This window comes from Tenrec ecaudatus, chromosome 9, assembly GCF_050624435.1.
Source record: "Tenrec ecaudatus isolate mTenEca1 chromosome 9, mTenEca1.hap1, whole genome shotgun sequence".
Lineage (NCBI taxonomy): Eukaryota > Metazoa > Chordata > Mammalia > Afrosoricida > Tenrecidae > Tenrec > Tenrec ecaudatus.
In genome coordinates this window covers 1369009-1385227 of record NC_134538.1, presented here as the reverse complement: position 1 = coordinate 1385227, position 16219 = coordinate 1369009, and the positions used below count along the sequence as shown (strand labels likewise).

Genomic DNA, 16219 nt, shown 5'->3' with positions numbered 1-16219 from the left:
TGACTGCCTGCCGTGTGCGGCTCTCTGGGCTGCAACTCGCTGGAATGAGATCCCACAGTGGTGATGCCCAAAGCCTCTGCCCGCCCCCCTCAGTCTCTGCGACCCACAGCGTACCCACTAGCCAACGGGCATGAGCTTGGTATGGATTAGTCTGGAAGGTTCCTCACGGAATTCTTAGCAGATTGGGAGAAACCTTTGCATGTGCTCTAAATATATATGTTTGGTTTTTATTTACTACAGAGAGCCAAACATCCGGGCAATTTAGAGACGCTTTCAAAGGTGAACTCAAGCCCCTGGCAGAATCCTACCTGAGTCAATAATGGTTTGGGGACCAAGGGGGTGATGCTGCAGAAGCATGCTCCTCTTCTCCCGGAGGGCCTGAGAGCAGGTGCAAGGGCGTTTCCTTCCCATGGCACCTGGACTCCGCCCGCAGCTCTGTGATAGGGAACAGAAGCCGGTTGCCTTTCTTGTCATCCTCTCACGGGGGTTGATTTCTTATTATTGTTCATGGAAGCTGGTACTGAGCATAGGAGCCGTTTGCTGACAGGTCCCACTGCCGTTGATTCGCCCACGGGCCGAGGCAGTGCCTGCCTTGTTAATCAGCATCATCAGGGGCAGGGGCTCGGCCAAGTGGACAGTGTCCATGCCTGTGTGGAGGTGGGCCCCCTGCCTGCAGGCCCACTGCCCACCACTCCCCACAGAGGCCACCTCTTCTGCGTGAAGGTTTAGTAACATTCAGGTGGGCTCGAGCTTAGCCTTCCATGTCGCCCGGTGTTGCAGGGAAACCAGGCGTCAGGGCCCATCCTTGGGTATGTGTTCAGAAGTGGGCATTGGCCTGGCACATGCTGAAGGCAAACTGAACAAGCAAACAATGCAGCGGCCGCAAGGGCGCCCACTCGGGCTGACCTGAGCGCTAGAGTGGAACCGCTTCGTAGGTTTTCTTGACCGTGAAGCATGCCGTTGGGCCCATCTTCCGTGGTGCCACCCGGTGGCCTCAAACTGCCAGCCCGAGGTTGGTAGCCAACCGCAAACCAGTGGTGCCGTCACTCGGGAACCTCTTCGCCAGGCTGGAAGAAAAGGGTTTCTAGCTTACCCACCGAGCTTGCCCTTCGACCCTCGCTCCTGGCTGCCCCTGGCTGATTGTCAGCTGTGTGTGCCTGCGTGTCCCGCTCTAGGCAGGCTCTTTTTGGAGACCGTGTTAAGAAGTCGCAGTTCCTGGAGGACACAGACCTAAGCCGGCTCTACACAGCAACGTCCCTGATGCAGATCGATGACAACGTGATGAGGTGTGTGCCCCCCCCGCCACTCCCCTCCAAGCAGCTTGCTCAGCACCCTCTGTTTCTGGAGCTCTAACTATGCGTCCAGCGTTGGACAAACTGCAGCTCTCTCAGAAACATGGGAATTTCTGCTTTCCCGCTGAGAACAGTAAGAGGGCTGGCCCCAGTTCTGTAGCCCTTGATGGTGGCGGGGAGGGTGGGGCGGGATTGAACCCAGAAGCTGCCACTTTCTAGATGGGGGTGACTCCCTTAGAGCATTATAGTAGATAGTATTTATTGATCACTTACTCCAAGCTCTTAGATGCATGGCCCTCCCCGTCTCACTAAGGAAGGTCCTGTCCTCACGCCTGTCCACAGAGAAGCCCAGGTCCCCAGAGGTGGGAGGTTAATTGTTTGCCCAAGGTTGTGTTGCCCACTGTGGGTAATACTGCCCCCTGGGGATGGGACCTGCGAAAGCAGCTATCAGCAGGACAAAGGTTTTTCATTGCCGGAGGGACACAGAGTCATTTAGTTTTCTGAAAGGGGACAGCCAGTGAGTGGCAGAGTCAGGATTTTAATCCACCTGCTCAAGCCAGCGCTCTCAACCACTACACTCCTCGGCTCTGTGGACTGATGGGACGAGTCAGTTTGGAACTGGAGCAGCCGGACAGGCAGCTCAGCCTGTAGACCTCATGACAAGTGCTTTATCTTTGCCTTTTCTCCTTTTTGGTGTGTTTAGGAAGTTTCATGGCTATAACTCCCTGAAGGAATATTATGAGGAAGAAAGCTGTATGAGGTACCTGCACAGGGTGAGTGGTCAGTGCCAAGCCAGGGCGGGGGCAGCTCCGTGCGCATCCCTAGGCCACCCTCGTCCCCTGTGCCACGTGCATCCCTCCTGCCCACCCGCCGCGAGCCCCTGCCAGGTTCTGGGTAGTGAGCAAGCTCTGCCTCTCCGTAAGCCCTCTGCTGCCATCCCTGCGCTGCCTCCTAGAGTGGGGCACGGCCAAGCTGTGCCCACGCCCACGTGCGAGCCCTTAAAGCTGCTCGAACACCCTGTTGAGCCTTTTGTCGGCACCATAGAGCCAGTTCCCTGCCGCGGTTCTTCGTGGAGCTCAGTCTGGATTGCCTCGTGTCCTGGTTCCTGGCTCTGGTGGACCGTGTTAGGGCGGTACTCAGCACCCAACTCAAGCCCCCTCCCCTGCTCCAAGGGTACAGAGCAACGCATCAGCAATGGAAAGTGCAGGTGGAGGAGGGGGCTTCCAAAAGGGGGACAGCACGTTCCCACGAACTTTCCAAAGCCGTTCCCGATTTTCTATATTCAAATTGGAAGGGAGGGGGGGGTGAATTTCTATTGACAAGTCAGGCTGGTTTCTATTAATGCTGTTTTTAACAACTGTAATAACATTTCTATTAAGTTAAGCTTGTATTCACTATATATACACATGAGAGGGCTTCAAAAAAGGTGTCAGAAAAACTCTATTATCTTTTACTTTCATTGCTCCACGAACTTTCTGAAGCCCCTGGCATTTTTTTTTTTCTTCCCGGAACACCTTGTATTTTTTTCCTTGAGCTAGCACCACGCCTGTCTCCCTCATCCTGCCCTTGCTTAGTTGACACTCCTACCCAGACACAGGACTGCCCATGTGTCCCAGTTCGTGTCCCCGTTACTGCCCCCGAGAGCACCGGCCACTGCATGGCCATCCTGCAGTCTGAGCTCGGCCCCACCCCGCAGGCTTTACCGCTGTAGAGGCGCTGAGCGCTTCTCACAAGCCAACGGCGACGTGTAGGCCAACACAACCCCTGGTGACACCACTTGGACTCCTGGGCACAACCACGTCTAAGTCCGTCTCTACCAAAGGAAGTGATTGGCTGCTTTGGGAGAGCGGATGTTAATTGCAACCTTGCCCAGGGCTTCCCTGTGTCTCTTCCTGCCTGTTCTCAACCTTCAGATCCTTCTGGAAAGCCTCCTTTGTCTGAGGCGCAGCACACTGCTCCTCTTGCTTCCCACCAGAGAAACCCCACAAACATGCACATCGCTCTGTAAATTGGCCTGCATGAGCCAACCACTTCTAAGAGCCGGCCTCTGGGAAACTCCGGGGAAGGTCATTGACAATATTTGGCCTGTGAGGGCCACCGAGCACATGCCCGGCCTGTCTGAGGCCCAGGGGCTCTTGCAGGCCTGTCATTGCAGCAGCCATGAAAATCCCATGCACTTGCAACGGCCCAGAGTGTCCCTGCAGCCACCTGTTCAGCAAGCTGAGCAGTCCACCTCCCTGTTCTGCTTCAGAGGCACGACCGGTGGGGAATTTGGACTTGAACCACCAAGGTCCGGAAAAGGGCATTGACCATGCACTCTGCTTTCCATCCCCACTGCAGATTTACGTGCCTCTCATGCTGGTTAACGCAGCTGATGACCCCTTGGTACATGAAAGTCTCCTAACCATTCCAAAATCCCTCTCCGGTAAGTGTTTCCTCCTGCGGCTCGCCTCCCTGTCCCCCACCTCCCCCGCAATGGCCACCATAAAAGCTGTCATCTCCTGGAGAGCAGCTATGGGAGGGGGGGTGATGTCTGACGGGCCTTGGGAGGAAGCGCCTCTGCTGCCCAGGGGCTGGAGGCAGGACCACCATGCAGAGCCATAGCCAAGAGGGGTTTTTGGGAAGTCGTTGCCTGGATTTCTATGACACTGTTGTGCCAGGGTTCTGGTCCCATGGAGTCCAGGAGTCTGACGGACACAGATATTTAAACTTAGCACCTGCCCCGAGAAGCCAGTGTTGCATCCTCTTGGGGCCACCTCTCCACCTGCTTTGAGGATAAGAACATAAGGAGTGGAAAGAGCCTCGCTTGTAAGAACATGGCCGTGCTTCCAGCCGGCAGAACCTCACTTGACACTGGCTGAGCGCTGATGGGGACACTAGAGAGAGGCGGCACCAGGGAACACTTGGAAGTTTTAGAGTTACTTTATATTGTAACATGAGGAGGTCCCAAAAGCCCATGGAAATGTAGAATGAGGAAATAGCGGAATCTTTCCATGAACTCTGTGACGCTCCGACCAGAGCCTCAGGAAGGAGCCCCTAGTGGCACACCGCTTAAGCACTTGGTCCTGATTACACACACCTTCTGTAGCTCCACGGGAGGGAGACCTGTGAAGATTACAGCCAAGAAACTGTGGGTAGACTTGACCTTCCAACCTTTCCAGTATCAGCCTCCGTTCTCTTAGCATGGGAGCTGTAGGAACTCCCCAGGTGGCCAAGAGTTCTAGGGAGTTCTTAGGCTGGTGCCCATTCCCCTCAAAGCCAGACTGCCAGTCCCAAGCCAGCTGGGTCCCCCGGTTCTGCTTGTGCCATCAGATTCCCCTCCTGCCGGCTAGGAGAGTCCAGCTGAGATGCCTGCTTAGGGGACATTCACCCACAGAGAAATCCCATCATCATTCCACCCCCACCCCTGCCACCTCTCCTCACCTCCCACCATGGGCTAGGAGTCCCTGGCTGAGGGATCAGAGGTTCAAGCCCCTTCAGGACCACCTGGGAAGAAAGACCAGCTCATCCTTGCCCGCCCCATGCAGCGCAGTCCTGCCTGGCCACCCGGGTGGTCAGGGGTCATTCAGATCCAGTGCAGGTGTTTCTGTGGGACTCACTCGGCTTCCTTTCCCTGCAGAGAAGCGAGAGAACGTCATGTTTGTGCTGCCCCTGCATGGGGGCCACCTGGGCTTCTTCGAGGGCGCCGTGCTGTTCCCCGAGCCCTTGACGTGGATGGACAAGCTGGTGGTGCAGTACGCCGACGCCATCTGCCAATGGGAGCGGAACAAGTTGCAGTGCTCCGACACAGAGCAGGTGGAGGCTGACCTGGAATGAGGCCTCTGGACTCCGGTGCGCCCAGGGACCTCCTCGGGGGCCCGAGTCCCCTGGCCTGCTGCTTCAGGCCAACCTCAACGGCCTGGCTCTGACCTCACGCCATCAGCAGGGGCCACCCACCAGGCACACCTGTCTTAGAGCAGGCAGCTCTCCCCAGGAGCTCCAGGCTCTCTCTGTGCTTGGGTTTCTGGTGTTCTCCCGTGCATTGTTAGCCATGGTGACAAATGACCGGGTTCTCATCCACCTGTGTCCACTTTCAGCATTCGATTGCTTTTAAGCCAATTAAGTCTAGTTTCCCTATTAAAAATGTGTCGGAACTGCAGTTTTGCTTTGCCAATCAAAAAACTTTTTCCCCAGAACAGTGTGGGGTGTTAGCGCTAGTTTTTGTGGTGGTCCCATGTGCCCTCACGTAGACCCAGAAGAGAGCTCACTGGCCTAGCCCAGCGCTGGGGGAGAAGCTGGCTTCCCAGGCTCCCCTGGGAGTTCTCCTAATCAGCAGAGGCAATTCCCTTGAATCACAAGCCAAGTTTTCTCCCTCACTCTCTCCCTAGACAGTTCCCCCGATGCTTCCCTGGTGATGAGGGTTACCTGGGGCGCTTGTGGAAAATTCAGCCTCCCAGGTCCTGCCCCTAGGAGAGGCCGCCTCCATGAGTCTAGGAAGGGGCCTGGGGATTTTCATTTTTGACCAGTGCCCCAGTTGATTCTCATCACCGGGCAAATTTGGGAGACACTGTTCAGCGAGGCCTTTAAATTTAAAAACCTCTTGGTAGCTCATTTTACTAACATGCATCATCAGAGGTGTCTCTTGGTCCTCCAGGGACCAGGGAGACCAGCCTTGTCATTGTCATTGCCCTCTGTGTGACTATATAGTGTCCCAGGCAGGTCCCCGAGCAAGAGCCAGAGCACAGCCTTGGCTGTGGCCTCGACTCGCTGCTCATGGACTGGATGATGCTAGCAAAGTCCCCTTGAGCTTTCCTTCCCTCCTCTGTGCAGTGGGCTGGGGCCCCCAGGCCGACTTTCCTTGACAAACTCAGCATGCTGAGGATTGGGAGGCCATTCTTCCAGGGGCGCCTGGAGGCGCTTCTCCCCGGCCAGGCCTGGGCCTGGGGGTGTCATCACTTGCCTTTCTTCCTGCCCCACCCCATTTCCATGTAGAGGTGGTGGTGTTTGTCTTTGCAGCCTTTTTGTGTGTTTTATTGTTGGTGCTGTTTATTGTGGTCTAATTTGCATTTTAAGCACTGAATTGTAATTTTCTTTCTTTTTATTTAAAAACAACAACAACAACAGGTGACTCTGGCTTTTGATACCAAACGATTGAAAAGTCAGAGCTGAGGCGAGCTGAGCCGGGAGAAAGGTGTTTCCAACTGAAGAGGGTGTTGTTTTAAAACAAGAAGAGATGTGTTGCTTCAGGCCCTGGGTTTGTGTTCTGTTGACTTCCCCGCTCCAGGGTCTTCTCTCAAATCAGAAGGTCACTGTAGGCTTCAAAACTCCTCGTCTCCCGTCCTGGCGGCACTTGAATCGCTGAAAACCCTGCACTTTGAAAAGCCCGCAGTTGCTATCCGGCACTAGATGGTACTACGGGTGTCACTGCGTGGGGATTTCGGACAAGATGTCCCTGCTGCAGCCCCTCGGACTCCAGGTCAGGCGGGAATACAGTAGAGGGCACTGTGTGGCAGATAAAGGGATGCAGGGAGCCACCTGAGCTGAGGACAGACCCTCGTGGCTGCAGGTGGATGGCGTTTGGGGACCTATCCGAGGGACTGTGATGGTAATGTTTGGAACCTGAAAAGGTGTTTTCTGACAATCACTGGATCGTCCTGACTGATGACTGCAGACATCCACGATCGGACAGGGTGAACACCTGCTTCCTGGCAGGGCCGGCTCTGCACTGCTCTCGCTCTCCCCAAGCTCAGCAGCGTGGCTCTTGCCCCCCCTTCTCCAGAGCACCTCCATTTCTTGATCTGTTCGCACAAATTAGCACTTTATCAGTTCCCCCTCAGTGCAAAATCCAGCGTCCTGCTCACTCCTTTGTGCCGTTTCCCACCACCCAGCCACTGCCGTCACCCAAAAGCCTCTCCGGCACTCCCTGCTCGTCCCCTCACTTGTCCAGACTCTGAGTGAACCGAGGGGGTAAACCAAGCAATAACCCCAGAGGGGCGAATCCCTTCATTCCTTAGGCCCACGTCTCTCGGCCTGCTCTGATAAATCAGCTCCTCTGAGAGGAGAGCGCTCAGCACTGTCTGTGATCACAGGAGCCGGGCCCTGGTCTGTGCGGAGGTTCTGGTGGCTCCAGGCAGGGATGGGCGCATGGTGCGTTGCCAGGCAGCCGTGGCATCTCGCACACAGGGCCAGGGGGTGGGAGTGAAGGCTAATATCTCCACTTGTGTCTCTGAATAGCCCTTGCATTCCGTTTGGGCTTGCAGAGACTCGAGGGAAGTCCTTTGTTCAAGCTTCAGGCTCTCGGGCAGGAAATGAGAGTGGGAATGTGGCTGCCTCACAGAAAAAGTCCTGTCTTCCCATGAAAGAGCCAGCACAGAGGGACAGAGCCAGAGCTCGGCCAGGGCAGGCAGACAGCATTCTGTTTGTCCCTCCTCCAGCTCCCCATGTGCCTCGCATGGTCCTGTGAGTTCTCGCCGACTGCAGTTAGAGCTTGTTGAACAAACTGAATTTTCAAAGTGATGTGTTATAGTTTAAAATCAGATCGAGGACATAAATTGCACGGGCATGGGTGATCCTACTGTCTTGTGAAACCAAGAGAGGAGAAATGCCCGTGTTCCCCCTCCTGGTTGCACCCCGGGTCCCCTAAGAAAATGCGAGGTGACCGATGAGAAGCTGATTGGCAGGCGAGTTAGGATGCTCTGATCCAGGAACGAGTGCTCCCGGGGAGCACCTGTGGGGGCTTGGAGCTTGGCAGGCTCGCAGGAAGCCTGCCGACCTTCCCAGTGTGCGCTTGCCCCGGTGCCCCCGGGGCAGAAGGAACGCAGAGAGGCTGTGGGCATTTTCATCTCCTGGCCCCCTCTCTGTAGCCTGCTGTCCGTGGGGGCACTGATCTGCCCCGAGCAGGGGAAATGCACGTGGCCTAGATCTGAGGCATGTCACAGTCCCGCCTTGAAGGCCACATCATTTGTCTGCACATCCCCTTGGCTCGTCCACAGCCCTGCAGGTAGACAGTAGGGCCTAGCAAAGGCCAAGGTCCATCTCCTCCTGAGGGGACTTACAGAGAGAGAAAAAAAGAGCAAGAGAAAAAGAGAGAGAAAGCTTCTACAGCCAATGTTCCAATTCCGGCTCCGGGCGACACCACGCGTGGCAGGAGTCTCCCTGTGCTGCCTTGTGGGTGTTTCAATAGCTGGCCTTTGGGAAGAAGGCCTCTGGGTACATACCCCACACTTAGCAGCAGAGCTTCTTACCTGGATGCACCCCCAGTGACTCTTCCCTTGACCCTGGAGGCCACCTGTACAGCCCTGTTTCCTCGACGGGCTTCTTTCTGCAGGCGTCTTTATGAGCCCGTTCCCAGGGTGGCCTCGTGGCTGGGGCAGGTGCTGCTTTGGGAATGAAGCAGCTCTAACCAGCCTTCCGTGCAGCCCAAGCCCAGCACTCGGAGTTCCAGGGCAGGCAGGAGCCCCTCCCCCTTGGACCTTCATTCCCAGACTGCAGTCTTGATGAAAGCAGAGCTTTCTGGATAGCTGGGCGACTGAATGGTCCCCCTCTGTGCGGCAGCGTGGCTTGAGCTGTGCCCTGCCAGCTACAGGAGACAACACGCGTGTGCTCGCCTATGTCCCCAGGGCAGGGAGGTCTGAGCTGCCAGGGCCTTCCTTGTGCCGCGGCATTGATTCTGGCTTAGAGCAGCAGCAGGGGTTGTGGACCCTCACGTCGAGGTGGAAGAAGGCGCGGGGCTGTCCCCTAGGAAAGACGGGGAGTTATTGAGAAGCCTGTCGCTGCAGCCTCCTCTCAATCATCTGAGATCCTTGTCCCTGCCCAGAAAGCCTTAACTTGCCTTTGGGGATGCTCTGCTTTTACCACAAGGCCGTGGCATTAGAACTTAAAACTCTCCTGCCCAGCAAGGCTGGAGAGAAGCCACAGCCAAACCAGAGGCTCTTCAGTGGCCTGTGCATGCCTCCTCGCGACGCCCCAGCCCACCCCCAACCAGACCAGTGATCCGGACCTGGCCAGCGCACCCCGTCCCCTGACACCCTTCTGTTGTCCTGTGCGCCCTCTTGCGCAGGGCCCCTCTGGCTTGAGAAGCCACGCAGGGTGGTCTGCCAGTGGCGTTTAGAAGCCCAGTGATTCAGGGAAAGAAGACAGTAGAGGAAGCTGCCACCTCTTCAGAAACTGGAATTGCTTTGGCCAACCTGGGTTTGAAACCAAGGAAGCAGGGACTGGCCCCTGTGGGCATAGAGAAATAGGAGGCCTTCCGAAGCCCGGAATCCTCTTGAAGTGGTCGATGCGCAGCCGGCCTGCCATTCCCAAGAAGTACACAGCCCCCCCACCCCTTTGGGAAGAGTCAGCCCTACGCTGCTCCCCTCCCCCCCGCCCCTAGCCTTCAGGTTGCTAGCATGTAGGTGGTGAGGAACGCTTTCTTTCATGCCTTGCTCAAGATTAAACTGAAGTGAATTCCTAGCTGGCCGATGAAGTCTAACACTCAAAATTCCATGACATTCTGAGCTTTTTACGTAGGTTTGGGCCGGGGCCTCTTGCGCTGTCCTAAAGCACAAGTCCGACTTAGAAGCCTGTCCCCTCTCCACACCGTGTCCAGCTGACCTGGATTTCTCTCTCCCACTGCCTCAGGAAAGACCTTCACTGTACCTGGGCTTTTGACTTCCGCCACTGCAGCTGCCTTAGTCACGCCGGCAGGGGAGCCAGGGCGGGGTGGGGCACCAGTTCGTAACTCTCCCCGGCCTGGTTAGACGCCCTTGAACATGCTTCTGTTGGCCCACCTGCTTCCAGGTTGATTTTCGGGAACCACCCCTTTCACATTTCCTGTTTCGGTTTTCTTTGGTTTTGTCCATGGTCTTGTTCACCCCTGCCACCTTAAAAGTGCGGCCCTGAAAATCATGTCATTTCGAGTTTGTGTTCCAAACGCCTCCCTTGCTGCCAGATCGCCGAGGAGAAATAGAGGAGCCCCCAGCAGCAGGGCATTTAAGATTTGCAACTAGCAATGCAATTTTTTTCTAACTATGAGCATACTTACCTTTATTAAGAAACTATACTAAACAATGGTGTCCTTGTTTTACGTTTTCCTAATTTGGGTTCTCTTTTGATTCTGTGTGGTTGGTAAACAAAGATCATCACAAACAAAAACTGTACTTTTGTTATCTTTGAGCCAATGGAATTTCTTTACAAAAAAATAATAAAGACTGAAAATGCATTGTGGATGCTGGCTATTCTTTGGGCAGCAGGCTGGGGGACTGGTGGGGCTCCCATTTAAAGGATCATTATTACTTCCTGGGTCTTCCCCAGAACTTGAAGAAAAGGGGCAACGCACTTAAGTCCACGTCATGATTTTACCCAGATCTTGCAAACATGTGATCGGCCACAAGTGTCCAGGCCTGAAAGAAGTGACAAATGAGCCATGTCCACAAAGTACAAGGTCAAGTTGTAATGGTGTTGGTCGTGTGTGGTACCTACATTCTTCTTCAATCTTCTTTGAAAAGTCTGAGGAGCATCACTGAAATGATCATTGGACTGCTTGGGCGGTGGTCGTGTTATCCGTCTGAATTAAGCGTGGGGACTGCTAGGGCCCAGCAGTTGGCCCAACCAGGAGAGTTATTCCAGCCCATGCCCCCACCCCGCTCAAGGTCTCTGCACTCACCGATGTCCTCTCTCCGTGGCCTGACAGCACCTCTGATGAGTGATGCCTGGCCAGTAGCAAATCAAAAGTTCATGCACGAAACAGCCAGATGAAACCACTCGCAAAGACGACTACTTACAAAAACTGACCCCTGGAAGCCATGTAAGGTGTAGGACGTTTGGTAGCCTGCCAACGTGCCCTAAAGACTGGTAAGGGCCACGTGCCCACAGCCGGACGGACCTCTGCAAAGCGACAGCATTGTGTGCAATGCCATCTGTCACTTTTTGTCTCAATGATGCTAATAAGACAGTGGTTCTTAACCTTCCTGATACAGTTCCTCATGTGGCGACCCCCAATCTTAAAATTATTTTCACTGCTACTTTGTAACTCATTTTGCTACTGTTACGAATCGGGCGAGCCCTGTGCAAGGGTCCTTCCACCCCCAAAGGGGGTCTCGACCCACAGGTTGAGAACCACTGTGCTGAGGTGGTATGGTGATGATTACACATATGAGGCCCCTCAGCTCCAGCCCTGCAGGGGTTGAGAACCAAGCCTCTAACTGGGTGCCCACTACTAGTAGGGCAACCTGCCTTCATTTCTTTCTTCAATGTCCTTACAGGAAGTTACTTGGATGATGTATCAGCTATGTATGAAAGGTTAAGATAACATTAAGGGCAGTTTGACCTTGAACTGTTGAACTAATCCCAAAGGGCGCAAGTTCAGCAATGGCAGCACTCAGTTGCTGTTACCCAGGGGTAACCGCCCTGCCCTTGGACCTTAGTAACATAATCAATTTTAAATAGAAAAATAGATGATGTCTTTATAATTGCTTGAATATATTTTTTAACATTTTATTAGGGGCTCATATGACTCTTATCACAATCCATACATATACATACATCAATTGTGTAAAGCACATCCGTACATTCCCTGCCCCAATCATTCTCAAAGCATTTGCTCTCCACTTAAGCCCTTTGCATCAGGTCCTCTTTTTTTTTTCCCCTCCCTCCCCGCTCCCCCCTCCCTCATGTGCCCTTGATAATTTATAGATTGTTATTTTGTCATATCTTGCCCTATCCGGATTCTCCCTTCCCCCCCTTCTCTGCCGTCCTTCTCCCAGGGAGGAGGTCACATGTGGATCCTTGTAATCAGTTCCCCCTTTCCAACCCACTCGCCCTCCACTCTCCCAGTATCATGATACAAACGATTGTAAAATCTTCATTAGTTTACATTGTTGATACATGATCAGTAACTGGGGACACTTTCAATAATTTGCCGTCCTTTTCCACTAGTTGCTACTTGATTCTCAAAAAAATGAGTTCTTCAGACAGGCACACAAATAGGATTACCCCAGTATTGTAGCTAAAAAGGGTCTATGAAAACACCCGCAGTGATGAGAAAACAGCTCCGGGAAGGACGTGATTCGAAGTATCACTGTGATTGGTGATAACGACAGCTCTACCCGGAGCCATTAGAAAGTTCAAGGAATACGTTAGATAGAACTTAGTGACAGCAGTGGTGTCACCAGCCCATCCACAGGAGGAAGATGAGGCTGTCCGCTCCTGTAAAGGCTTCGGAAACCCACAGGGGCAGGTCTGCTCTGTCCTCTGCGAGGGCCATGGGTTGTAATTGACTCCAGGGCAGGGGTGGGTTTTTTTAGGGAGACTGACACATGTAAGTTGGGCTTATGAAAATGGTTTTGTTGAATGGGTGCATAAGCAAATGTGGTGAAGAAAGCTGATGGTGCCAGGCTAGCAAAAGAGATAGTGTCTGGGGTCTTAAAGGCTTGAAGGTAAACAAGCGGTCATCTAGTTCAGAAGCAACAAAGCCCACATGGAAGAAGCACACCAGCCTGTGTGATCATGAGGTGTCGAAGGGATCAGGTATCTGGCATCATCAGAACAAAAAGATCATATCATAGTGAATGAGGGGGAGTGCGGAGTGGAGACCCAAAGCCCATTTGTCGGCCACTGGACAGCCCCTTACGGAAGGGTCTCAGGGAGGGGACGAGACAGTCAGGGTGCGATGTAGCAATGATGAAACATACAACTTTCCTCTAGTTCCTAAATGTTCCCTCCACCTACGCCCCACTATCATGATCCCAATTCTACCTGGCAAGTCTGGCTAGAGCAGAGGATGTACACTGGTACAGATAGGAACTGGGAATCCAGGGCGGATGATCCCTTCAGGACCAGTGGTGTGAATGGCGATACTGGGAGGGTTGAGGGAGGGTGTGTTGGAAAGGGGGAACCGATTACAAGGATCTACATGTGACCTCCTCCCTGGGGGACATACAACAGAAAAGTGGGTGAAGGGAAACATCGGACAGGGCAAGACATGACAAAAAAATCATTTATAAATTATCAAGGGTTCATGAGGGAGTGGGGAGCGAGAAGGGAAGGAAAAAACAGAGGACTTGATGCCAAGGGCTTAAGTGGAGAGCAAATGTTTTGCGAATGATGAGGGCAATGAATGTACGAATGTGCTTTACACAATTGATGTATGGATGGATAGTGATAAGAGTTGTAGAAGCCCCTAATAAAACAATTTTTTAAAAAGAAACACACAAATGTTTTTTGTTGTTAGAACTAACAGCAGGAGTATTCTTATACAAAATGACAAACTGGCAACACTCCACAAACATTTCATCTGGAGTCATCTTGGTATCGCCTCCTCTCGGTACTTGACCTCCCCATGCCCTCGGGGCATTACTGTGCTGTGGGCCAGCTCCGGGATGGAGCATTGAACTAACAGGCTTGCCGGGGAAAGCAGAGAGCACCAGAATTTCCAAAAGCAAACCTGCACTTGAATGTGCTGGCATAGCAAGGCCCGACTACAATCTTTTCCTCCTTAATCTGGTCACTTGGGGGAAGTGAGGTTCCCAGCTCCACGTTTCCTGCCTGGCTGGCCCAATGACTTCCTCTGGGACACAGGCCCATGTAGGAAATTCTTTTCTCTGGGACAGATGGGCAGCTGCCTTCCCACGTGGGCTTTTCTTCCCAGCCTCAAGGAGCCAGGCTCCTACAGCCAGTTCTCGGTCCTGTCTGTTCTGTGCTGAAGAAGCAGGGGAGCTGGCGAAAACACTGTCTTTTAAACCCAGACATCAAGATGTGCCAGGGTGGGCCCCTCCAATTCCTGGCTTGTTCACATGTCAACATGGGCCTCAAAGCAGCCTCCTGCACCCTGTCCCTCGGGGCTGCATGGGACTGAGAACGACTTGACCTTGTGCGTGCGCGGATCTGGGCTTGGAGCCCAGACCTCCGTAGCTTGACATGCTCTAATTCACGGTCTCGTGCGCGTCCTGTGGGGATGTTGCTGGGGTGCAGATTCTGGTGAAGGCAGGTGGTCTCAGGTGGGTTCCTGAAGATTCTGCACTTCGACATCTGCTTCGGACCACACTTTGAATAGTGAGGCCCCATGGGATCCTGGGAACTTGGAGACTAAAGCACCAGTGTGTAGCGGCAATCCCAAAGCCACAGGAAGTGGGATAACTGATGAGTCAGCGCACCCCTCGGAAGAGGCCGCCTCACCTCGTTTCCTTCATCATGGAAGACCTGACCTCTGTCCAGCCCCTCAGACAATGTCAGCCTGCTCTGAGATTAAGTTGTGACTCTCGGCACCGGCTAAAAAAAGCTGGCAGCCATTTCCCTACAGAGTCATCCACCCACACACCTTAAGGGATTGTCACTGCCTCCATCGCAGACTAACGCCATGTCCCCAACATCTCTGTAAGAGTGTCCGAAATGGTCCACTGTGGCTTCCAACACTCACTATTCCTATTACTTTACACATCAGAATCCTCATCTGATAAGACTTTCCAGATGTCTCCCGAACGGAAGACGGTCACCAAGTGGTTATGGTCACCCTTCATGCTGCCTTGTGCCACCACCCCGGGTCTCCCTGCTGATGGCTTCACATTGGAAACAGAATCCTTTATTGTCTCCATCTTATTAGTGGGGAAAGGGTCGTCACTGGTGGGTACCCAACAGGTAGATTACCTGTGAGTCTGAGCACATCAGCTCTTCAGTGATGGTCTCCCAAAGGGGGCTGGGCCTGGCTTGGCTGGCCCACCTCTCCTTCCTTTCTGCTCAGCTTGGAGAGGCCATGCCAGGATAAAGCCAGCAGGGGGAGGTGTGAGCCCACAGAGTAGATGGCACTAGGCCCTATCTCTATGTAAGGCCCTGTGTTGGACAGGGTTCTCTAGAGAGACAAACCAGATTGCTAGTAATTATATATAAATATATTTATAAAGATAGATATATAAAATATAAGAAATGAACCGTTAAATTATATAGATAGATAATACAAGAAATGAACAGTTAAATTATAAAGCAGTGAGACACTACCAGTCCTTTAAGGCTTGAGAGCCGCCAGTTGCCAGTCCCCTTCTGTAGAGAGAGCTGGGCTATATATCCAGGCAGCAGACAGCAAGGCAGATCCCCAACTGTCATCAACTGTCGGTCCCCAGCTCCAGAGATGAACACTCCAATCGTGTGGGCTTAAAAGGACCTCAACTTACAGCGACACAGTCCACAGGCTAGGCATCCCACAGGTAGTGTACCCCTTTAAACTGAGGCACAGAACAAGCAAGGCGAGGCTCACCGAGCCATTTATCCCTCTACCCTTCAGTTAATCCTACTTGTGTTTATCAGCCAGGCTGGCACAATAAACTATAGCAATCCACCCCTTGCCAGCCTGGCACCTGTACACAATTCTTTACCAATACATACTTATATAATTTCCAGATATTAATGACATCACACTTATACTTATCATCAATCATCTATCATACATATAAATGAAAACACACTGAGTCAAATTATATGTGATATATCATACTTGAACAAAGGAAATATATGCAATAATCACATACAAAGAAAATACATTGACAATTACAAGCCTCACTTTTGAAATTGATCACATGGTCGTAATTGATAGGTAGAACTACCTTCTACTGCTACCCATTCTGTATTGCCTTTGCCCTCAGCAAGCACCTCAGCTGGCTGTGCTTTGTGGCCTGGCGCGGTGACCCAGACCTTCATTCCTGAGGGGTCTGGGTCATTATCAGTCCTGTCAGGATTGGGTTGCTGTAACTTACCATTTACTTTAATAACAGGGCATGGTAGCACTAAGAGTCGGCCTATGGGATCTCCTGGATTCCAGACATTCTTTTTTACCTCCATTATGTAGTACCAGTCCAATTTCTCCAGGATCAATCACCCCACTTAGTACAGTGACATTCTTCCTGACCTGTTGATCCAAAGGCATGAGAAGTCCAAAGTGCCCAGGGGCCATTCTCAGCTGCCAGTTCAGTGGAATCCGT

At 52.8% G+C, this 16219-nt stretch overlaps 1 protein-coding gene across 1 annotated transcript in view; it reads left to right on the top strand.

Moving 5' to 3' along the window:
• ABHD2 (abhydrolase domain containing 2, acylglycerol lipase) overlaps positions 1 to 10473 on the top strand; it is a 113955-nt gene extending 103482 nt beyond the window's left edge. The window contains exons 8-11 of the mRNA XM_075557844.1: positions 1176 to 1286; positions 1996 to 2065; positions 3633 to 3717; positions 4912 to 10473. Coding sequence (XP_075413959.1) covers positions 1176 to 1286; positions 1996 to 2065; positions 3633 to 3717; positions 4912 to 5108 — 463 coding nt within the window. The 3' untranslated portion in view covers positions 5109 to 10473. The remainder of the gene's footprint in view (positions 1 to 1175; positions 1287 to 1995; positions 2066 to 3632; positions 3718 to 4911) is intronic.
• The last annotated feature ends 5746 nt before the right edge of the window (positions 10474 to 16219 follow it).